The 25,650-nt window shown below is 36.7% G+C and overlaps 1 protein-coding gene across 4 annotated transcripts in view; it reads left to right on the plus strand.

Moving 5' to 3' along the window:
• Nucleotides 1-25,650, plus strand: part of LOC123547132 (leucine-rich repeat serine/threonine-protein kinase 1-like) — a 110,736-nt gene that overhangs the window by 34,103 nt on the left and 50,983 nt on the right. For all 4 annotated transcript variants that reach the window (XM_053549668.1, XM_053549670.1, XM_053549671.1 and 1 more), the window contains exons 11-22: nt 268-403; nt 2,586-2,762; nt 4,089-4,189; nt 5,884-5,984; nt 7,148-7,261; nt 8,928-9,101; nt 12,624-12,783; nt 15,155-15,409; nt 16,222-16,343; nt 19,518-19,684; nt 22,752-23,021; nt 23,633-23,736. In XM_053549668.1, coding sequence (XP_053405643.1) covers nt 268-403; nt 2,586-2,762; nt 4,089-4,189; nt 5,884-5,984; nt 7,148-7,261; nt 8,928-9,101; nt 12,624-12,783; nt 15,155-15,409; nt 16,222-16,343; nt 19,518-19,684; nt 22,752-23,021; nt 23,633-23,736 — 1,881 coding nt within the window. The remainder of the gene's footprint in view (nt 1-267; nt 404-2,585; nt 2,763-4,088; nt 4,190-5,883; nt 5,985-7,147; nt 7,262-8,927; nt 9,102-12,623; nt 12,784-15,154; nt 15,410-16,221; nt 16,344-19,517; nt 19,685-22,751; nt 23,022-23,632; nt 23,737-25,650) is intronic.

Genomic DNA, 25,650 nt, shown 5'->3' on the forward strand with positions numbered 1-25,650 from the left:
GAAAACCATTTCCAATTTCATAACTTGAGAGCCACTTGGCCCAGAATGTTGAAACTTAGTGGGATGACTGAACAAGCCAATATTATGATCCCAATTGCAGCTGACCAGTGTCTCTTAGACTTTTGCTCCTGTTCCCTATTGACTTCTTGCCTATACGACTGTGTATTGGGGGAGAAATGCGCTTTTCTGCAAAAGCATCTTCTAGTTTCCTCCTGTCATTTGCCTCAGTCAGAATTTAATCAGTTGTTTATATGTCATAAATTTCAGATATATTGACCGATTTGATTGCCTCTAACAACAAGATAGAGAGATTGCCAAGCCCTGAGATCTGGGAATGTGGACATCTACATAACATCAGCCTCAAACACAACAAACTGGGCATTCCTATAGAACCACCAAAAAAGTATATTATTAGTTTAATTTTTCTGTTTTACCATGTCAGTTTGTATATCGCTTGACTGTTTGATTTCTGATCAAGAACTGGAAAAGGTTTGGACATGCAACTATCAAACATTTTCCAAAGGATGATTGCCTGTGTATTTGTTCAGTGAACACTATTTTGAGAGTCAGTAGGTCAAATATTAGTGCTAGTCAATAATACAGTTATCGAGCATTGAACAAATTCTGTTAGTCAGGATGAACCTGTTGCTTTTGTGGTCAGTACATCACAGATACAATTCACAGTGACCTCAAAAACTTTGACCTGAAGAGGAAAGTGATTTAACTAGGGAATGCTTGGAGCTTGAGCTTTAAAACTTAATAGGGCAATGTCTTGTGGTCACTTGATGGCAGTTAAAATGTCAAAGGTCACAGTGAACTGTTCTATTAGTAACTGGAGAACTCATGGGCTTACAACTTTCAAAATTTAATTGATTGATTATGTGTGGTTGACTTATGTTTCAACTTGACAAATTCATTTACATTTTTATACGCTCGTTTGAAAAACGGGACATATTATGGGAACACCCGTGGGGGGCGGGCGGAGTCCACAGACTTTCCGGAGCATATCTTCTTCATGCATGGAGGGATTTTGATGAAACTTGGCACAGTTGTTCACCATCATGAGACGGAGTGTCTTGCGCAAGAACCAGGTCCCTAGGTCTAAGGTCAAGGTCACACTTAGAGATCAAAGGTCAAATTCAAGAATGACTTTGTCCGGAACATATCTTCTTTATGCATGGAGGGATTTTGATGAAACTTGCCACAGTTGTTCACCATCATGAGACGGAGTGTCAGGCGCAAGAACCAGGTCCCTAGGTCTAAGGTCAAGGTCACACTTAGAGATCAAAGGTCAAATTCAAGAATGACTTTGTCCGGAGCATATCTTCTTCATGCATGGAGGGATTTTGATGAAACTTGCCACAGTTGTTCACCATCATGAGACGGAGTGTCAGGCGCAAGAACCAGGTCCCTAGGTCTAAGGTCAAGGTCACACTTAGAGATCAAAGGTCAAATTCAAGAATGACTTTGTCCGGAGCATATCTTCTTCATGCATGGAGGGATTTTGATGTAACTTGGCACAATAGTTCACCATCATGAGACGGAGTGTCATGCGCAAGAACCAGGTCCCTAGGTATAAGGTCAAGGTCACACTTAGAGGTGAAAGGATACAAGAATGAAAACTGTCCAGAGCATTTCTTCTTCATGCATGGAGGGATTTTGATATAACTTGGCACAAATGTTCACCACCACGAGATGGAATGTCTTGCGCAAGAACCAGGTCCCTAGGTCTAAGGTCAAGGTCACACTTAGAGGCCAAAGGTCAGATACAAGAATGACTTTGTCCGAAGCATTTCTTCTTCATACATGGAGGGATTTTGATGTAACTTGGCACAATTGTACACCATCATGAGACAAAGTGTCATGCGCAGGTCCCTTCTTTAGAATTCTTCCCTTTGTTGTTACTATAAATAGCTTATATTGCAACTTTTTCATTACTAGTCGTAGGGAAAAATGGAGACCACTTTTCTGTAGTACAACATGCATATTACATCCAATGTTGAGGTGTATCTTGACCTATCTCTACAGGGTAAGGATTTTTGTGTGGACTTGCAATTTTTTTTGGATTTTTTTTTTTTTTTTTTTTTTTTTTTTTTTTAAAGATTAACTTCCCTTAGTTGTTACTATAAATAACCTATACTGTAACTTTTTTATAATTGATCTTAGGAAAAAACCAAGATCATTTTTCTGTGGTACAACATAGATGTTACTTTCAAATTTTAGGTGTATTTTAAGGTATCTCTACTTGGTAAGGAGCTTTTTTGTGGACATAGAAACACAAAAGAGTTACAATAATTACTAAACAACCACAAAGTTAAGATTCCATTTGCAAACACAGCTGCTATTTGCTAATTTGCTGCGACGGGCGTATATTGTGACATTCTTGCACTCTTGTTAAAATTTATCATTTGGCTGTTTGTGTTATATGCAGAAGTTTCAGAGACTCTCGGAGAACAGATTAATTCATGTACATTTTGCAAATCATAGAACATTTTAGTAAAGAAACTATAATTACATATCTAAAACACATTTGTACATTGGTTTTATACACAAATAATGTAATGAATAAATACGTTTTATTTCAGACCCATACTGCGATTTGGTAAACCTCGTACGAGCAGTTCAGAAGATACGAGAATGCTTCATTTCCCACAATCCCTTGCTTACTGTCTGAAGGAACTGCGTCTGGCAGACAATAATTTAGACTGTGTGCCACAGTCAGTGTGTGAATTAATCAGTCTGGAGATCCTAGATCTATCAGAGTAAGTTGAAAACTATAGTCACTGTGTAAATATTTGCTTATTTATGATTTATGTATTGTGGAACCTGTGTTAAGCATTCAGCCAAGGGTGCAGCACAGTCTGGTCACATTAGACAGGCAGCTGCTTAAGACAAGTTGAAATTAGAAAGTTAACTTGGGGAGTTAGCTGTCCGGCTGCTTAAAGAAAGTGGCTGCTATAGGTGGTCACTAAAGCAGGTTCATATGTTAAAAAACCAACACCACTGTGATGGGAGACTGTTGATTTACTCCTGTCTGTGTGTCTGTCTATCACAAATCTTATCCATGCTCCAAGTCGAACATTTCTCATCCGATCTTCACCAAACTTGTACAAAATGTGTTTGCCAATAAGTCCTTGCCCAAGTTTGTTAACTAGCCAAATCGTCCGAGGCACTTCGCAATTATGGCCCTTGAATTACCAAAAATACTGATACCAGTGATAGAAGTGTTGGTGCATGGTTGACTCAGATACATAATGGAGAAGAAATGCCAATCTAGATGATTAGGCAGTTGTGGGAGACATGCGCTTTTCTCAAAAGCAGCTCTAGTATTTACAACATATTAGTAAAAATTAGAGAATAATGGTAAAAGATCAAGAATGTTGGTAAAAGTTGTAGAATTCTGGTTAAAGTAATGTAATACTGGTAAAAGTTACAGAATACTTGACATAGAATTTTGAATAGAGAATACTGGTTAAAGTAATATAATACTGGTATTAAATGAAGTTATAGAGTAGTTTACCAAGATTTAGAATACTCAGCAGGGTTGCCACTTACTTTGAAAAGTCAGGTAAATAAGATTTTTTTTCAAGGTCAGTGAATTGTCAGGGAAATCTTTGATAATGGTCAGTGAAAAATGAAATTTTAGAAAAGTCAGGGAAAAGTCAGGAAAAAATGAAATTATGGGTCGATGTTTAAAATGTTCAGTGGCTTTGACAGTCTTCAAGCAGTATTTATAAGTATTTCCAATCACATTTTGGTGTAATTGTGTATTAACATAATTTAAGTGTGTTTGAATCAATTTTATTTTTATGTTAACTTGGGAATTTTGAAGACTGAAAGGCTTTGCAACGCAAAATGAATATAAAAGGGTGGATTGGATGGCTGTAGGGGAGTAGGAGGCCAAAACAATATGTTGGTATTGGTCATAGAAGAGTATGGTTTAGTCAGGGAAAATTCATGGAAAAGTCGGGGAATTTTATTTTCTCAACTAAATGGCAACCCTGATACTCGTAAAATTAAGTTTAAAGCCATGCACTGCTGTTGTGAATTACTTATATGGCAATGTAAAGTGTTGTTGTATTTTTCAGTAATCCATTGATAAAGGTCCTTCCTAGAGAACTTGGCAAGTTGAAGAACTGTGGCATGCTCAAACTGAAGGGGGTTACACCCACAAATGTCAGCTTACCTGGTATAGCATGTCTCCCTTTATCAATGCCTCTAACAGATTACATAAAAATGGCATTTATGCAGTCAAATGTATTTGAAATGATGTTGTTTAAGTACATAAACTAGCACATTAAAATCTTTATGAATGGATTTGACTTAGTACTGTAGAATCACCTGCATTTGTCAGACATGATTTTTTTCTGCTTTAAAGCGGAAATCCGCTTCTCACTCCCTCAAAGACCGATTTTTTATGGTCATTTCCGATTTTTTATGATCACTGAAAAATCCGATTTTTTCGAATCCGTTTCAGTAACTTTCACCACATTTCGGCATTTAGAATCGCACAGCTTCCGCTTCTAAACTCAGCAGCCCTTTTTTACGCCGATTTTGGGGCCGAAATTCGGCCCCATTCCCAAGGCATAATAATATACTTTTATCACCAACTACACTAAAAACTTCCCCAATTGCAACACCAATTGCAAGTCGTTTTTATCAGCGAAAATTTCCACCGCCCATGGATTAATAGATCTGAATGTATATGCGTTCTAAAACACTGCAATCGGAACATCTCAGATATTACCGTTAGCGTCGGTCATCGGGAATTTTCCTTTCCAAAGAAAAGCCTTTCTATTCCGGAATTATCTACAACAATCCGATTTGCGTATAAATTTATCTAATAACAAGCCGATTCGCGGAATGAAAATATCGGAAATGTTTTTAAAAGTCGAACGGCTCACAAATAATTTGCGCGATCGTCGCGTTCATTTCAATCGAGTTCATTTCAGTCTACTCGTAAACATTTCAATCGCGTTCATTTCAGTCTACTCGTAAACATTTCGGTGCGCCCAACATTTCACTCGCGTTGTTAAATTCAGTGAAGAAAGTTTGAGATACAAATGAACTAAAGCAGTTCGTTTGGTTCTTTCACGTGCCCAATGTAAAGCATTGACACAGCACCTCCCAAGTGCTTCGAAACAAAGTGCTAATCATACCTTTAGGTGGTATTTTCGCTATACATATTATATGTATGGAGTAGATTGTGAATTGAGATTTATATATAATGCAATTTAAAGCATTTAAAAAGCTTTTTAAAAGTCATAAAATAAAAAAGCACAACTCTACTTTTGATAAATGACCTTATATTAAGTTTGAAATATAAAGGTCAAAAATAAAGAACTAAATATTAACGCTTTATAAACATCTAAGTAGTGAAAAATACCCATTAAAGGGAGATAATTCAAAAATTGCAAAGTATTAAAGGAATAATTATTTAATTAATTATTATTATATTTCTTATAAATATGAATGAATTTTTATGAAATAACAAAAAGAACCACTTAAAAAACATGAGTTTTGAAATTAGGTGCCAGGAGAAGCCTAGAATGCAGGATTTTTCACCATTTACCCAAGAGCTTCTGGGGGCCTTAGGCGGCCCCCAGACCCCCGGCCGTAATTTTCAGCTTTTTTGGCTACGTTGCAAAATCATGTCTGATTTGTGGAGGACTAATTTTTGTGGATTAGATGGTTGTATCAGTCCTCAAAATGAAGTCCCAGTAAACAAATAAAAAACTGTGTTATTTAATCTTAATAGGTTGAAATCTAAGATATTATTAAAGTTTTACTTTTTTAATGATTTGAAACTCATATTTTGGTGTTAGTAAAATAAACTTTTTGTCAAAGCTTTCTTTCGTCTTTTGAATAGTAGTATATTTACAGCATCAGGCAACAAAACCAAGGAGATACTGTCCGAGTTGTTGGAAAATCTACGGGACTGTCAGCCATACCATCAAATCAAAGCTGTTGTATTAGGAAAAAAGGTAGTGCCCAGGCTTGTACTTTGTTTTAATGTGTCAGACAGTTTGATGTTAAATGCACAGGGCCCTCTGTGGTAGAGTATTTAAGATTTTATAACTTTGGTTTCTTTTCCTGGTGATGTCAAGGTTTCAAAACCCCTTTTAGCCTATGGAAGTTTGTCTTGTGATGAGGCTGTCCAGCTGGCTTTCAGAATGTTGTGTTATCAGCCAGGTGTGTGTCTGCGCATAAAATTGTATTCTAAATGACGCTTTGGGTATTCTACAAACATCAAGATTGGAAAATCGCCTAATTGTGTGCAGTATCTTTTGTCAGGTGTGTACCATAATCGGCCGATTATAGGTCGTACTCGTGTATAGGACGCAGTGAAAAAGTGTCAGCAGAATTCTGGAAAAATGCTTATACCCACTTATCGCTTATCCGAATTTATGTTTGTCAGAAATTTGCTATAGTTTCTACGAACTCGTCGGTTTTTGCTAAATCATTATCGATGTTTTTGCATGTTGTGCAAGTATTTAAATTGAAAAGCATAAACTCTGTGTAAGCACTAAACTGCCGCATCCTCTGATCACTCCATGAATATTGATAATTGATAATACAGGTCGTGTTAAAAACTTAATGATCAGTTACAGAAATGCATTGTAAAATATATTTTAATGAAATGCAGCATTTATTTACCTTAAGATTTTACGTGAGCTCTTAATATTACATTTTATACTAAAGTAATTTAAGAGCCGGGTCCCGATACAGGCTATTAGCTATGCCTGAGTCATTGGTATTTACTCCCATTGAATTCTCCTCATAGACGTACGCGGTGTAAACAAAGATCGATTTTCTTAATTTTTGAGTCGGGGGAAATGTTTGGTCTTTTTCTATCCACATATATAGGATGCATCGGTCCTTTGAGACCAGAATCTCGTAAAAAAATGTGCGTCTTGAATTTGTAGGATGACGGTAAGCAGGATTATCAACACTGCCTGCTTCAGTATTGTTGGCTCAAACACAATTATAGCTGACTTAAACAATGTATGTGATTCTTGAATGTTTTCCACTTATTTTGTGTGTTTAGAGAACTATAATTCCTTGTCAACTTAAGAGTATTTTTCTTGCCTCTTTTTGACGTTGAGCCATCAGTGTTTACTATATAATGTAAGGTCTCATGTTTTAGGACAAAGGAAAGACAACTCTGGTGAATATTTTAGCTGGCAAAAAGACCCAAGCTATCAAAGAAAGGCAAAGTATTGTCAGAGAAGAAGTCACTCTAGTAAAGAAAGGTTTCTCTGTAAGTACTTAGTAGGAATAAATCGAGTTAGAATTTTCAAACTATTTTTAGCTCACCTGAGCTCGAAGTGCTTAAAGGTGAGCTTTTGTGATCGCCCTGTGTCCGTCGTCATCAACAATTTGACTGTTAACACTCTAGAAGTTACAATTTTGGCCCAATCTTAATGAAACTTGGTCAGCTTGTTACTCTCAATAAAATCTTGGATGAGTTTGATATTGGGTCATCTGGGGTCAAAAACTAGGTCACCAGTCAAATCAAAGGAAAAGCTTGTTAACACTCTAGGGGTCACAATTTTGGCCCAATCTTAATGAAACTTGGTCAGAATGTTACACTCAATAAAATCTTGGATAAATTTGATATTGGGTCGTCCGGGTTCAAAAACTAGGTCACCAGGTCAAATCAAAGGAAAAGCTTGTTAACACTCTAGAGGTCACAATTTTGGCCCAATCTTAATGAAACTTGGTCAGAATGTTGCCCTCAATAAAATCTTGGATGAGTTTGATATTGGGTCATCTGGGTTCAAAAACTAGGTCACCCTCAATAAAAATCTTGGAGGAGTTCGATATTGGGTCATCTTGGGACAAAAACTAGGTCACCAGGTCAAATCAAAGGAAAAGCTTGTTAACACTCTAGAGGTCACAATTTTGGCCCAATCTTAATGAAACTTGGTCAGAATGTTAGCCTCGATAAAATCTTGGATGAGTTTGATATTGTTTCATCTGGGGTCAAAAACTAGGTCACCAGATCAAATCAAAAGAAAAGCTTGTTAACACTATAGAAGTCACAATTTTGGCCCAATCTTAATGAAACTCGGTCAGAATGTTACCCTCAATAAAATTTTGATGGCATACACAGTTTTGCACACAAATCATAAAACTGAATTTCATTGACCATGAATGTGACTTGCTGACATTATTAATATTTTATCATCAGTTTGACATTTAAAACATTTAGCTCATATTACTCAGGTGAGCGATCCAGGGTCATCATGACCCTCTTGTTTAAAAATTAAGAGTTTGGTAATATCTACTGCAGGAAAGCAGCCTAAATCAAACTGCTGGAAGTTCTATATACAGTTTGATATTCAAAGAGTTCTGATTTAAAATCTTGGAATAAATATGCCAAAGAAATACAGAAACACATACATAAAACTTGATGAGGACTTGAAGTCAAGAATTTCAGTTTGTAAAATTAAACAGGAATTGTAATTTTCTTTTGGAATTATTTTCTGTTTATTGAATCAACTCTTAAATGCGTATATGTAGAACATTTATTTTTGCAGTAAGCAAATGTTACAATATTTTGCAATTAATGAAGGATGTGTCTGAAGATTAGGTTACAATGTTACCTTATAACAGGTGCCAGGTTAAGGTTATTGACTTTTTATCACTTGCTCCTAACTGCTGTGAGTTTGAAATCCCACTTGGGGTGTTTGCTAATTTCATTTGAAAAAGCCATCTATTTGGCTTACATTAGATTGGTGGTTCTCTCCAGATGCATGCCTGTGTTTGAATAATACCAAGAGTAGAAACTGTGGTCTGTCTTTCACTGTCAAAAGCTTAGAAGTTGCCATATAACCAATAAATTACGTTGATGTGACTTACTCTAATCCCAACAAAACAAAACAAACTTTGCATTGTACATTTTATTATTTTAAACATTGCAGCTAAGGAAAGAAATAGAGGTCAAGCTTCATGTATGGGATATGTCGGGAGATGAGGTTTATGCACAGATATACCACAGTGTGTTTACGCCTCTTACATTATACATCCTCGTCTGGGATTTCTGGTCCATCACCGATGAAATTGATAAAATCGAGAAATGGATCAACAACATACAGGTACACGTATTTTCATTTGAGGTGGAGTTTTGTTGTGCCATGGCCAATCACTGTGGGGAATCACATGATCAAAATAATCTCTAAACCAAAATAAATTTATGAATAATGTCAGATAATACTGAAGAAACTTTTGCTGTAAATCTAAGATACAGCCTGTCGTAGACCAACAAACTTGTATCCTAAAACTACATAGATTTCAATCACAATCACCTTCTGGTTATCTGGAACACTTCAAGAAACTGATACTTCTTATTTTCCTTAGTGTTTATAATTACAGGATATCTATCATTATTGTCAACTCCATGATAATTTGACAATTTTCATGAGTCATATGATCCATGATAATTTAACAATTTTCATGAGTCATATGATAGGCTATGTTTAAATTTCAAATCTTATCATGACAGGAAGTATATTCATGTTCTTCAAAATATAACTTTGGTTTAGAGATTATTTTGATCATGTGATTCCCCACAGTAAATTTTCTAATAAGGCTTGCTGATTTTTAGCTAAAATTCAGGATGAGCTGCTAGTATAGGTTGATTTTCCATCCACATTTTATTTAACATTTTCTCTGAAAATAGTGGACAGAATTACCTTGAATATTGTATGTAGCATCCTGACAAGGTCTACTCTACTGTCAAGTTTGTTCAGATGGTTCTGCTTGACCCATTTTAGGGGCTGCTAGAGCTATAAGTAGAAAAACCTTTTAGTGACTTTTTAGCTCACCTGTCACAAAGTGACAAGGTTAGCTTTTGTGATCACCTGTCGTCCTTTGGCCGTGTATGCATGCGTAAACTTTTGCTTGTGACCACTCTAGAGGTCACATTTTTCATGGGATCTTTATGAAAGTTGATCAGAATGTTCATCTTGATGATATCTAGGTCAAGTTTGAAACTGGGTCATGTGTGGTCCAAAACTAGGTCAGTAGGTCTAAAAATAGAAAAACTTTGTGACCTCTCTAGAGGCCATACTTTTCAATGGATCTTCATGAAAATTGATCAGAGTGTTCACCTTGATGATATCTAGGTCAGGTCCGAAACTGGGTCATGTGCCTTCAAAAACTAGGTCAGTAGGTCAAATAATAAAAAAAACCTTGTGACCTTTCTAGAGGCCATATTTTTCATGGGATCTGTATGAGAGTTGGTCAGAATGTTCATCTTGATGATATCTAGGTCAGATTTGGGTCAACTGCGGTCAAAAACTAGGTCAGTAGGTCTAAAAACAGAAAAACTTTGTGACCTCTCTAGAGGCCATACTTTAGAATGGATCTTCATGAAAATTGGTCAGAATGTTCAACAGGATGATATCTGATATCTAGGTTAATTACGAAACTGGGTCACGTGCCTTCAAAAACTAGGTCAGTAGGTCAAATAATAAAAAAAACCTTGTGACCTCTCTAGAGGCCACATTTTTCATGAGATCTTCATGAAAGTTGGTGAGAATGTTCACCTTGATGATATCTAGGTCAAGTTCAAAACTGAGTCATGTGCCTTCAGAAACTAGGTCATTAGGTCAGATAATAGAAAAACCTTGTGACCTCTCTAGAGGCCATATTTTTCAATGGATCTTCATGAAAATTGGTCAGAATTTTTATCTTGATGATATCTAGATCAAGTTCAAAACTGGGTCACATGAGCTCAAAAACTAGATCACTATGTCAAATAATAGAAAAAACGACGTCATACACAGTTCAAAACTGGGTCATGTGGGGACAGGTGAGCGATTCAGGACCATTATGGTCCTCTTGTTCTCTGTTAGTCTATAGCAGCTTTTTAGCTCACCTGAGCCAAAGGTTCGTGGTGAGCTTTTGTGACCGCTCAGTCGTGCGTTGTGTGTCATCCATCCATCAACATTTTCAAAAAAATCTTGAAAACCACTGAGCAGAATTACACCGAACTTCACAGGAATGATCCTTGGGTGGTCCCCTTTCAAATATTTCAAAGAATTGAATTCCATGCAGAACTCTGGATGATATGGAAACCAAAAGGAAAATTTCTAAAAATCCTCTTGTCCAAAACTGTAAGATATATATAGCCTTGATATTTGGTATGTGACATCATCTAATGGTCCTCTATAAAAATTGTTCAAATAGAGCCCCTGGGATGAAAAGAGGCCCCACTCTGGGCATCCCAAGTTTTACATAGGAAAAAAACTTCTTGCCTGAAACTGCAAGGCATACTAGGCTTTTGATATTTGGTATGTAGCATTGCCCAGTGGAGAATGTTCAAATTATGCCCCTTGGGTGAAGAGGCCCCGCCCAGGGGGTCACTTGTTATATGAGTAGGATAAAATACTTCGAAAATTATCAGGTTATATTTGCTAGACTGTTTAATTGTAGTTACCCGCAGCATTGCCACTTACCTTGAAAATCAGGGGAAAATGATTTTTTTCAAGGTCAGTGAATTGTCAGGGAAATCTTGATAATGGTCAGTGAAAAATGAAATTCTAGAAAAGTCAGGGAAAAATGAATTTCTTGGTCAATGTTTAAAATGTTCTGGGGCTATGGCAGTCTTTGAGCAGTATTTATAAGTATTTCCAAACACATTTTGGTGTAATTGTAATTGTGTATAAACATAATTTAAATGTGTTTGAATCAATTTCGTTGTTATGTAAATTTGGGAATTTTGAAGACTGAAAGACTTTACAACCCAAAATAAATATAAATAAGTGGATTGGACGGCAGTAGGGGAGGAGGAGGAGGTTGAAAACATATGGTGGTATTGGTCAGTGAAAAGTATGGTTTAGTCAGGGAAATGTTAGGGAGAAGTCTGTGAATTTCATTTCCTCAACTAAGAAGCAACCCGGTGTAACAGCCCAGTTTTTCCCCCAGTCAGTTCTTTCCCCGGGGTACTAGATGACCCCAAGTGACAGCCTTGAAATTTGGATGACATGTCAGGCCTTAAAACTGACTTTCAGTGACCATGAATGTGATCAACTTTCTTTAAGTTAATATTTTAGCATTAGTTTGACATTTGAAATATGTAGCTCATATAACTCAGGTGAGCGATCCAGGGTCATCATGACCCTTTTGTTGTTAAGGTCTTTTTTCAAATCTTGCCCAGATGTGGACACAGGGTTCCTTGTAGGGGCAGCTAGAGACTTCTTAAAGACTTCTTCCCAAGGACCTCTTAATGGAATTTCTTAAGACCTGGACTTTGCTTGAATAGCTTGCATTGTTGTGTGAAATCACAGTATTCCGTATTCCAGTAATCTCCAGTATTGTAAAACTTTGTATTTCAGAGATTTTTGACTTTATAAGAATTTGATACAGGATCAATAGAATCAATGTGAATGAAAGACAAAATACCTGGAACTATAAGAAATATGTAATTGTTGCTGTCAATGTAGTATCTGTTTGGTTATGCAATACATGCATGTATTAAACTACATGTGAAGGTCTCCACACACTTAAAAAATCTTCATATCCAGATAGGAACTACTGAACCAGGATTTATTTTCAGTATGAGTGATGTAATGCTTTTGTTGCACATTTTTAATCAGATTACTTTACTGTTTAAGGCAAGCACAAGCAGTTTTTGTGTTGTGTTGGTGGGAACGTTTATAGATAAGTTAACGCCACTGAAGCCTGACACAGTCCAGATTGTGAAAGATAGACTGGTTGAGAGACTTGGAGATCAAACACCAAGACTGTGTCCAGTCTCTTGTATTAACAATGAAGGTAAATATAAGTTCTCGAGTAAATATTTTTAACACAGTCTGCATTTTTTTAGCTCACATGAGTCAAAGGGTCATGGTGAGCTTTTGTGACCGCTCAATGTCCGTCGTCGGTTGTGGGTCGTGTGTCTGTCAACAATTTCTAAAAAAATCTTTTTCTTGAAAACCACTGAGCAGAATTACACCAAACTTCACAAGAATGATCCTTAGGTGGCCCCCTTTCAAAATTGTTCAAAGAATTGAGTTCCATGCAGAACTCTGATTGCCATGGCAACCGAAAGGAAAAACTTTAAAAACCTTCTTTTCCAAAATCGCAAGGCATAGAGCCTTGATATTTGGCATGTGACATCATCTTAAGATCCTCTATGAAGATTGTTCAAATTATGCCCCTGGGGTGAAAAGAGGCCCCTCCATGGGGCTTACAAGTTTTACATAGACTTATATAGGAAAAACTTTAAAAATCTTCTTATCTAAAACCACAAGACCTAGGCCTTTGATATTTGGTATGTAGCTTTACCTTGTGGTCCTCTACCAAATTGTTCAAATTATGCCCCTGGAGTGAAAAGAGGCCCAGCCCTGGGGTGGGGGACGGAGGAGGGGGGTCTCAAGTTTTACATAGACTTATATAAGCAGGGTTTAAGCTAGGCTAAGATTTTAGGGAGAAGTCACTTCTCCCTCAGGTAAGATAAGGGAGAAGTGGCAAGATTTTAGGGAGAAGTGGCGAGATTTTAGGGAAAACACCATGGAAAGATTTTAGCACCATGACATGCAAGCTGAAAAGGGAACTAAATACGTCTACGTTCCCGCAAGGGGTTTGACGTCGACGGAAGATAGATAGATAAATATGCTTAATATAACGTTACTATTTTTAATATTCCCTGTCTTTGTTTACAAAGTCTATCAATTTAAAGTAAATAACAAATTCACTGAAAATGTCAGTGATTCTGTTTTCTTATCATTTTTAACCTTGTGAATGTAATGTGATTAAACTGCAAATTCAAGTTTTTTTTCACTCTTGCAATGATTGTCCAAACCAAGAAAACCCTTTAAATATGAATACAATTAAAAAAAGTTAATTCCATATCAGCAAAAAAAAAATCAAGCTCCCAGTGCTAATGCACTCAAAGTCAGTCACTTTAAATAACAAGTAGGTGAATTAAATACATGTCAATAGCAGTGACATCACTATGACATCACACGGAATACACATCTTCTTTGATCTGCTGGTGTCTCTTTGATACGCTGGTGTCGGCACACATTAAAAGAAACAGTTGTCAAACAGGTTTCTGATGGCAGGTGTCAAAAATTTGCGTAAATTTCAGTTACGTTATTTTAGTCACAGAAAGTGTCAGTGATAATATTATGTTTCTAAAGTTTGGGTTTTGAAAAATACGAGTAAAATTAAGTGGATTTAAGGAAATTACTGGAGCCAAACACGGTAAGATACTTTCTAATGGTCAAAAAAGAATATGTAAGCTTATGTAATATAAATCCCTACTGCTTTGTTTATCAACAGTCAGTTTACAAAACAAGTGTCACCTTCGCACTTCTCCGTAATCTGAAGTAGGCGGAGCTTAAATTATGCCATCGTGTATTCCAGTCAAATGTCAACATACCGATAGCGGACAACAGGAGGAGTGAGGATAAAAAAATCGGGCGACTTGAATTTCGCTTTGATGTTAGATTAGAGCGAAGTGGGGAGCTACAAAGCGACTATTTCGCTCAAGTCGCTCCCTAGCTCAAGCCCTGATATAAGGAAAAACTTTAAAAATCTTCTTGCCTTAAACTGCAAGGCCTAGGCTTTTGATATTTGGTATGTTGCATTGCCTTGTGGTCCTCTACCAAAATTGTTCAAATTATTCCCCTGGGATGAAAAAAGGCCCTGCCCTGGCCCTGGGGGTCCCAAATTTAACACAGACTTATGTACGGAAAAAAATCTTCTTGTCCTGACCTTGACCTTCTTTCTTGTTCTTTTAAGACACAGCCTTGAAATTTGGATGACATGTACAGTTTTGCACACCGATCTTAAAACTGACTTCCAGTGACCATGAATGTGACCTACTGACCTACTTTCTAATATTTTCGCATCAGTTTGGCATTTTAAACATGAGGCTCATATTACTCAGGTGAGCGATACAGGGTCATCATAACCCTCTTGTTTTTGAGAAGTAATATCTGTTGTGATAGCAAATTCTATTCTGCAGGGCATGTTATAAATAAATTGTGTTTTCTTAAAGGTACTGTATAGCATAGAAGTGTAAACTAAGTCTGTATGTCTTTTGATAAATGTGCTACCCTGGACATCTTATATTATTTGATTGTTGATTTTTAAAAAAAAAAAAAGATTGTTTTAATTTTCTTTTAACCTTTTCCAGGTATAGAACACCTTCGTACATTCTTGTATGAAACAGCTTTATGCATGACGTTACCTGGAAGGAATAGATTACCTCTAATTGGTCGAAAAATTCCGAAAAGTTACCGACTGATGGAGAAACAGATACTGGAAGAATTGAAGAGACTAGAGACAGAGAAAAAACCCTTGTGTCTGACACAAAATCAGTTTCTGGACATAATAGAAAGATTACCACAGAAACATAATGATTTACAGTCGGCTGAGGAGACAGCAGCTGGTGAGTAATTTTCCCCTTAGTGATGAAAGATTTTCTTAGTTATAGTGTAAATATGTATGATGTGAATGATATAAGTACACCCTAGACCCAGTAGTCTTTCACGGCAAAATGAGTGTTCTACTTCTGTTTTTATTGTGCAAATCTGGATCACTAAGACAGTTTGAGGGCAGCATCTAAATATTGGTTGACTGTTGATGAAAAATTTTAGGTTTTTATGTAAATAATGCAGATTTCAAAAAGAAAAGCAAATCCTAATTTCAAAGCTTTTAACATGTATTTTACTTGTTAGTAGTCTTGGTGGCCAAATGGCTACAGTCGCTGACTTCTTATCACTTGTCCCTCATTGTTGTTGGTTATCTGCTTAGTATTTTTAGAATCTTAAATATTCGTCAGTTTATTTAGAATCCTCCAGAAAATTTATCGTGCATTAGATAAATTGTTAGAATGTTGTTGATTTACAAGTATGTTTGGTCAGTTTTATATTACAAATGAAGTGTGACTAGAAAATGGTGTTATGATGGCATCAAGGTTATAATTCTGCAAAGAAAACATAGTATACAGAAAAAATATGTAAAATTAGCAATTTTTTTGACATAGAATATTGTACTTTTGGACATCACAATTGTAAGGACACAAAATTGGACATAAATCATTCTTAGAAAAAAATATTTGTTCTAATTTTATCACGGATTTATGTGATAAGATCTACTAAAAATAGTCTCCCATGAAAACTGGTGATGTTGCAGTTCATGTATGGGGATGTTTCCTGTATTCACATGTATTTGAAACAGAAGCAAATGTTATTCTTCCAGTGACAAAGTTTCTAGTGGAAGCTGGTTACCTGCTTCATTTCTCAGATCAGCTTGGTGCCCTTGATACACTGTACTTCCTGGACCCGGCTTGGCTTTGTGATATACTTGTTCATGTACTGATAGTGAGTATATTTTTACAATTGAAAACAATAAATTTACTCTTTATAATTTGTGAAATTCAGGTTGAAAAACTGATTTAGTCTTAACGTCCTCTACTTCTTGTTCCAGAGGTAATAAATGGTATGTTGATTTTTAAGATCAAATTACACTGCCCATCTTATATTATTTTCAAAGCAAAATACAGTATAAGAAGTTCAATTTTTTTTCTGACTGATAATAGGCCATAATCTTCAGTTTTTAGCTCACCTGTCACATAGTGACAAGGTGAGCTTTTGTGATCACCCTTCGTCCGTCGTCAGTCCGTGTGTCCGTCCGTCAACAATTTCTTGTCTGCACGATAGTGGTTTCATTTATGATTTTATTTTAACCAAACTTGCACACAACTTGTATCACCATAAGATCTTGGTTCCTTTCTTGAACTGGCCAGATCCAGGGGCGTAGGGACGATTTGAGTATTGGGGCGGCAGAGGGGGTGTTCCCCTCCTATGAACGGGGTCCGGGGTGGCCCCGGGAAAATTTTGCATATAGCTAGAGTAAATGGTGCAGTCTGGCAACTTCTTGGACTGCTCAGTATCTGTGTTGAACATACTCGTTTTTTTTTTCGAGTTTTCACCCCTAATTAGTTTACTGTGTTTAAACACTGTACATAATGGAAGTACGATATTAGATACGGACAATGTCTTGCCAGGGTAAAACCAGTAATGTCTAAGTAGGGGATCGAGCACAAGACCCTGAATTAAAGGGGTAATCTAATCCTTATAGCATTTTAGTCATTAAATGGCATTATAAAGGTAAAACGCAATTCATTGTTTTCTTTGAACCATTGAGGGTTGAATAAACGGACTTCAGGGTTCTTTTTACCAAACGATCGATTTGGAAATTCAAAATTGCGAGGGTAATTAGCCTTTTATATTTTTATGTAGAAGCTGTAATACTTGTTAATTTAACTAGATCTGCAAAATCTATGAGGATTTTTCTACATTTGATGCGTTGAATTAAATCATTATATATATAAGATTGGTTTCTTTGATATGATAAGATAAGATAAGATAAATTTTATTTTGAGTCGGCAAGACAAGTAACAATACAACATCAGCACTCTAGGTGCTTTTGAACCGACTATGTTGATATTTCGAACAATATGTTTAAGTGTCAAAATATTTAATTTAATATATTTTATGAAAAGTCATCTAAAGATCCCGATTTGCGTTTGTGATTTACTCAAGATACTTACCTTTGTCGGCAGAATTTGAGACACAACATGAATTACAAGTGTCTATAATCTGTTCGGCAGTAAGCAATTAAATACGATTAACTTTCATTAATTAATGCATCGCCTAGCTATAATCCGAGTCTGCTGGGCGTGAAAATACCGCGGCCTTGGTCGTTGCGGATTATCGATTTTACACAATACCCTGTCACCAAGGTGATCTAGAAAGGTGTCAGCGATATGACAAAATTCTGTGTTCATGATAAATGGAAGACCGATGTATTTTCTAGCCTTTACAGAAATTTACGAGTTCGGCATTTCGCCGCTCCTCGAAATATTGGGGCGGCGGGTGCCGCCCCTGCCGCCCCAGCTCCTACGCCCTTGAGATCCCAATATGGGTTCCAGAGTAATGGCCCATGAAAGGGCCAAAATTAGCTATTTTGACCTTGTCTGCACAATAGCAGCTTTATTTATGATTTGATTTTTACCAAACTGGCACACAACTTGTATCACCATAAGATCTTGGTACCTTTCTTGAACTGGCCAGATTCCAATATGGGTTCCAGAGTTATGGGCCCTGAAAGGGCCAAAATTAGCTATTTTGACCTTGTCTGCACAATAGCAGCTTCATTTATGATTTGATTTTAACCAAACTTGTACACAACTTGTATCACTATAAGTTCTTGAACTGGCGAGATCCCATTATGGGTTCCAGAGTTATGGCCCCTGAAAGGGCCGGAATTAGCTGTTTTGACCTTGTCTGCACAATAGCAGCTTCATTTATGATTTGAATTTAATCAAACTTGCACAAAACTTGTGTCGCCATAAGATCTCAGTTCCTTTATTGGACCGGCCAGATCCCATAATGGGTTTCAGAGTTATGGCCCCTGAAAGGGCCAAAATTAGCTATTTTGACCTTGTCTGCACAATAGCAGCTTCATTTATGATTTGATTTTAACCAAACTTGCACACAACTTGTATCACCACAAGATCTTGGTTCCTTTCTTGAACTTGCCAGATTCCGTTATGGGTTCCAGAGTTATGGCCCCCTAAAGGTCCAAAATTGGTTACTTTGGCTTTTGCAGCCATATAGAGACTTCATTTATGGTTTGATTTGATACAAACTTCCAAAATATATCAGTAAGTACTTATAGGACTTATTTGAAATTTCATTATTGTCATTAGTTGTACTGAGCCAATCAGGGTAGATAACTATGGACTGATTTTATGTCAAATTACCTCCCTTTATTTCAAATTAAAATTGGTATATCTCCATAACTAATGAAGATACTGATCTGAAATTTCATTAATGTCAACAGATTTATTTGGCAGATCCTTCTTTTGTTCACTTACAATAATTTTCTTTTTAATTACTTCCCTTTTACGTTACTATAAATAGCTTATTTTTAGTTACTTTTTTATTACTGGCTGTAGGGAAAAACCGAGACCACTTTTCTGTGGTACAACATGGATGGTACCTCCAATTTTTAGGTGTATTTTGACATATCTGTACCTTTTAAAAAATGTTTTTTCTTTTTGGTTTAATTTCTTCCCTTTGTTGTTCCTGTCCTTTGGACTTAGATATTTTTTCTGAGGACCTTCTTGTCCTCAAGTGCAATGATATCAGGTGAGCGATTTAGGGCCATCATGGCCCTCTTGTTGGAAATTTAGACCTCACTGTTTAGTTTTTGGAACTTTTAACAGTTTTGTCCATATTGGAAATTTTAAGAAAAGGTGGTAATTTTTTCCAACAAGTCTATTCAAATGTTGATAAAAATATGTAATTGTTTTATACCGTAATCTTGGGAATTGTATTTAACAAATTGGGAATGTTCAAATTTTGAATTTGGGAGCTCACCAAATTCTGGACCATGTAAGCAGAAAATGTAAAAAGAAAACACCTTTAAATTTTAGCAGGTTTGGAAACAGTATATAGATAATTTTCATATATAATTTTATGTTATAGTCACCTAAAGGAAAGACCCATTTGAGACAAGGCCGAGGCAAGATAAGCCGACGGGATGCAGAGTTGATATATAAGGAGTCTGCGAAGTTTCCATCAGAGTTTGTGGATCAGTACCTGGAATTGTTGGAGAGATTTGAAATTGCAGCATCTATATCACAATCTGAATTGTAAATATTGTTAATACTTAATAACTGTTATTGGCATGATTTAAATCTGCACCATGTTGTCTAACGAAGATATTGATAAATTTGTTATGCCAATTAGGCTAAACTACAAATTTGAAAAAAATGCCTGGTATGAAAATGCGGTTATGTGATACTTGAGATTTTTAGTTTTATACACTCCATAGAGAAATGGTAATAGCACCACTCCCCCCACCTGTGTGCATTAAATTACATGAATGGTTGGGCCTTTATTTAGGCCCTTAAAAGGTTGGTGAGGATATTTTGTGCTTTTTTTTTTTTCTGTGTTTTTTTTTTTTTTTTTTTTTTTTTTTACATTTTTTTAGGAAATACAGACCATACAATCATGTAAATCCAGATTCTAATGTTTTAATCTTAACAATGTTGCTAGTATTCACTGGTAACCTTAATTGAAAAAAAATTTGGTTATTATATTGGCGAATGTTGCTAGGCAGTCGGGCTGCATCAACTTTGGTTACCTCTCAATATCTTGTCATAAGATAGACCGATTTAGTTTGCTTTGATGTATAGAAATTACAGTTGGTCGCTATTATAAAAGTAGCTTATTATTATCATGGAAAAACCAAGGTTGGGATTGTATATGGGGTCAGTTTCAAGGTCAGCATAACTTTATTAATCTGCATACTTAGAATATGGTCTAGAGGGTAGGGCCAAAGTTATCTTTTGTGCTGTGGCACAGATGGTTTAAAGGGCAAATTCCAGTCAGGGACTTTTTTTCTTATAAATGAAAGTCATTTTAATAAAATAGGATCAAGGTCACAGTTACTAAAATATTTTTTTTCTCCACTGTGGTTATCAAGAAGGTGGTTTCCAGTTTGTAACTTACTGTCACCAAACCTCCTGTATAGCAAGCTGATGTGAAGAATTGGCTTTGGATTGTATTTGGGGACACTGTTACTAAAAATAGAAAAATGGTTTATGCTCTTTATCTTCAGTTTGTGTACACCTATTGTTAGGAAACATCTATTATCAAACACAAAGATTGGGAGTATATTTGGAGGTCATTCGGGTCAAAGTCAGTGTTACTTAAAATAGAAAATTGTTTCTGCTGAATATCTGGCATGATTTAAAGCAGTAAAATATGTACAACAGAACCTGTTGGGATGATGCAAAGTTTGAAGACCTGACTTTTGTGGAATTTCTGTGCTTCTTGCGTTTTGTTTTTTTAGCTCACCTGTCACAAAGTGACAAGGTGAGCTTTTGTGATCGCGCGGTGTCCGTCGTCCGTCGTCCGTCCGTCCGTGCGTGCGTGCGTGCGTCCGTAAACTTTTGCTTGTGACCACTCTAGAGGTCACATTTTTCATGGGATCTTTATGAAAGTTGGTCAGAATGTTCACCTTGATGATATCTAGGTCAAGTTCGAAACTGGGTCACGTGCCATCAAAAACTAGGTCAGTAGGTCTAAAAATAGAAAAACCTTGTGACCTCTCTAGAGGCCATATATTTCACAAGATCTTCATGAAAATTGGTCAGAATGTTTACCCTGATGATATCTAGGTCAAGTTCGAAACTGGGTCACATGCCGTCAAAAACTAGGTCAGTAGGTCTAAAAATAGAAAAACCTTGTGACCTCTCTAGAGGCCATATATTTCAAAAGATCTTCATGAAAATTGGTCAGAATGTTCACCTTGATGATATCTAGGTCAAGTTCAAAACTGGGTCACGTGTCTTCAAAAAGTAGGTCAGTAGGTCAAATAAAAGAAAAACCTTGTGACCTCTCTAAAGGCCATATTTTTCATGGGATCTGTATGAAAGTTGGTCTGAATGTTCATCTTGATGATATCTAGGTCAAGTTCGAAACTGGGTCACGTGCGATCAAAAACTAGGTCAGTAGGTCTAAAAATAGAAAAACCTTGTAACCTCTCTAGAGGCCATATATTTCATGAGATCTTCATGAAAATTGGTCAGAATGTTCACCTTGATGATATCTAGGTCAAGTTCGAAAGTGGGTCACATGCCATCAAAAACTAGGTCAGTAGGTCAAGTAATAGAAAAACCTTGTGACCTCTCTAGAGGCCAGATTTTTCATGGGATCTGTATGAAAGTTGGTCTGAATGTTCATCTTGATGATATCTAGGTCAAGTTCGAAACTGGGTCACTTGCCTTCTTAAACTAGGTCAGTAGGTCAAATAATAGAAAAACCTTGTGACCTCTCTAAAGGCCATATTTTTCATGGGATCTGTATGAAAATTGGTCTGAATGTTCATCTTGATGATATCTAGGTCAAGTTCGAAACAGGGTCATGTGCGGTCAAAAACTAGGTCAGTAGGTCAAATAATAGAAAAACCTTGTGACCTCTCTAGAGGCCATATTTTTCATGGGATCTGTATGAAAGTTGGTCTGAATGTTCATCTTGATGATATCTAGGTCAAGTTTGAAAGTGGGTCACGTGCCCTCAAAAACTAGGTCAGTAGGTCAAATAATAGAAAAATCTTGTGACCTCTCTAAAGGCCATATTTTTCATGGGATCTGTATGAAAATTGGTCTGAATGTTCATCTTGATGATATCTAGGTCAAATTCGAAACAGGGTCACGTGCGGTCAAAAACTAGGTCAGTAGGTCTAAAAATAGATTGTGACCTCTCTAGAGGCCATGCTTGTGTATGGATCTCCATAAAAATTGGTCAGAATGTTCATCTTGATGATATCAAGGTCAAGTTTGAAACTGGGTCACGTGCCGTAAAAAACTAGGTCAATAGGTCAAATAATAGAAAAACCTTGTGACCTCTCTAGAGACCATATTTTTGAATTGATCTTCATGAAAATTGGTCAGAATTTTTATCTTGATAATATCTAGGTCAAGTTCAAAAGTGGGTCGCATGAGCTCAAAAACTAGGTCACTATGTCAAATAATAGAAAAAACGACGTCATACTCAAAACTGGGTCATGTGGGAAGAGGTGAGCGATTCAGGACCATCATGGTCCTCTTGTTAAATACCGGTATATGTGCGGCAGTGGGGGTCACATTTTGTTAAGAGAGGGTGTTAATTAGGGAATATAAGGTATACCTAATTATGCTTATTTCATTTCAGCCTTTTTTTCCCATGTCAGCTTCCAGTTGATCCTCCAATTATAGAAACAGCAGACGACAAATTGGACGCCAAGACTATGAGAAGACTGTACAGAATGTCGGACTGTCCAAGTGGGTTCTGGATGCGACTGGTTACACGTATGATGATGCGGGTAGAACAGTTTGCGAAAAAAGACTGGCACTTCCGACCGATAATGACACACTCAATGAGAATGATGTCAATGAGACATGGAACCAGCGTGTCCAGTGGTCCTAAAAGGGGAGGCAGCTTGTAAGTATGGGAACCAGCCAGGGTCTTGAGTGTCATACTCAAGACTCGGGCTAGAATCCTTATGAGAGCATGATTTGGCCATTAAAGGCCTCTGTGGCCAGGTGGTCAAGATTGATGAATTTGGATCACTTGCCTTTCACTGAGACTGAGGCTGATTTTGAGTTGTTGAGTTCTTTCCTGTGAGGGAACCATTTTGCTAGCATGGCTGTTTCTTCAGATGCCTATCTTTGCCTTAAAAATGTGCTAGGAAGGTTGAGTTCTTTCTCCACTACCAAACCTGGAAAGTCGTTATATTTCATGTATTAAAAAAGCCAACAAAAACAAAATGTAATCTGATCACGTTTCCACAGTAACTGTTGCTGTTTAGTTACTTGTCAAAAACTATTTACTGACAAACATTATGCTGAAACATATAAAAATGGATTATATATATTGACTTTTAGCGTGCTGGTGGCAAGATGATTCAGTCTTTGCGACTAGTGCAAATACTAAGTGGTACTTCCCAAATTGAATGATGAACCAGTCCATTTTAGAAATTGAGCAGTGTAAAGTCTGTTAAGTCTGTATAAATCTGTTGACTTTTATAATGTAATATTTTATTCTTTTTTAAGCTATGGATTACAAATAAAGTCAGCACGTAAGACATTCTGTCGAGAGTTAATCCATGTCAGTCATGAAGATGGGGGCTTCTGCGTGGAACCGGCTATATTTACAGGTAACCTTGGAGCGTTTCACTTTTATAAGGGTATCTTTTTTTCTCACGAACAGTATATAACCTATACATTTTACATTACATGAGCCATGCCATGAGAAAACCAACATAGTAGCTTTGCGACCAGCATGGATCCAGACCAGCCTGCGCGGATGCGCAGTCTGGTCAGGATCCATGCTGTTCGCTAACGGTTTCTTTAATTGCAATAGGCTTTGAAAGCGAACAGCATGGATACTGAGCGGATGCGCAGGCGGGTCTGGATCCATGCTGGTCGCAAACCCACTATATTGATTTCCTCATGGTGCGGCTCACATCTTTTGTTATCCCCCGACGAAAGTCGGAGGGATATAGTTTTGGCGTTGTCCGTCCGTCCGTCCTTCCTTCCTTCTTTCCGTCCGTCCGTCCGTCCGTCCGGAGCCATATCTAGGAAATGGTTGGGAATATTTATTTAAAACTTCATATACATGTGCACCACAATGAGTTCTTGCGGCCCGTCAAGTTTCAGTCAGATTGCCCAAGTAACACCAGAGTTATGGCCCTTAGAAGTTTCTAGTGTTAACTATATAGGGTACTATAAATATGGCAATTTCTGCATCATAACTTTTGATATATTTGACCTAGAACTATGAAACTTAAACAGAATTTAGATCACCATAATGTGGTTGTGTACACACAATTTCATTTGGATTTATTTGTAAATTAAGAGTTATTGCCCTTTAATTGTATAAAAATCCACATATTTGTACATAACAAACTTACCATTTTGTAGAATTTCATTAAATTTCTTTCATTCTTTTCCATGAACATTTATTGTAAACATGTGAAGTTGTGTACCCACACCTGGTCGCCCCCTTACCTTGATCACACACCTCCCCCCCTATCCCCCGACACCCCCCCCCCCCCCAAAAAAAAAAAAAATTCATTCCTTATTTTAGATTTTTTTCAAACAAACTTCATATACATATTCACCACTATGAGGTTATGGGGCCCATCAAGTTTCAGACAGATTGCCCAAGTAACACCAGGGTTATGGCCCTTAGAAGTTTCTAGTGTTAACTATATAGGGTACTATAGATATGCCAATTTCTGCATCATAACTTTTGATATATTTGACCTAGAACTATGAAACTTTAACAGAATTTAGAGCACTATAATGTGGTTGTGCACAGACAATTTTGTACGGATTTCTTTTTGTAACTTCAGAGTTATTGCCCTTTAATTGTCTAAAAATCCACATATTTGTACATAACAAACTTACCATTTGGCAGAATTTCATTAAATTTCTTTCATTCTTTTCTGTGAACATTTATTGTAAACATGTGGAAGTTGCGCACCCACACCTGGTCACCCACTTGCCTTGGTCACACCCCTCCCCTCCCAACCCCACTCCCCGCCCCCTCCAATTTTTTTTTTTTCATTTATTTTAGATTTTTTTTCAAACCTTCCAACCCCACCCGCCCCCCCCCCCCCACACACACTCCAACTTCACCCTTTACCTTTTTTTTTTTTTTTTTTTCATTTTTAATTTTCGATCAATATTTATAATCAGCATGTGAAATTTTGTTTCCTCTCCCGTTCCCCTGCACCCCCACCCCCTAAAAAATAAATATATACAATATCTATATTAGATTATATATTTCCATTCCTTTTTTTTTTTTTTAAATGTTCAAACTTCAACATGTTAAGTTGTGACTGCACAAACCTTGCCCTCAGCCATGTTCAAGATATCTTATCTGTGTTCTCTTAAGGACATCTGATCTTTTAATTTCAAATGTACATGTAAAACAGCAACACCTGGTGCCAAACCACTCAAAGACAATATTTCATTCCAGTTAAACTTCAAGCTCACATTTCAATTAACTGCATTTAATTTTAAAGGCTAAGCTTATTACAGTAAGCATATCCCATTCAAAATAA

Source organism: Mercenaria mercenaria, chromosome 8 (assembly GCF_021730395.1).
Source record: "Mercenaria mercenaria strain notata chromosome 8, MADL_Memer_1, whole genome shotgun sequence".
In the NCBI taxonomy this organism is placed as follows: domain Eukaryota; kingdom Metazoa; phylum Mollusca; class Bivalvia; order Venerida; family Veneridae; genus Mercenaria; species Mercenaria mercenaria.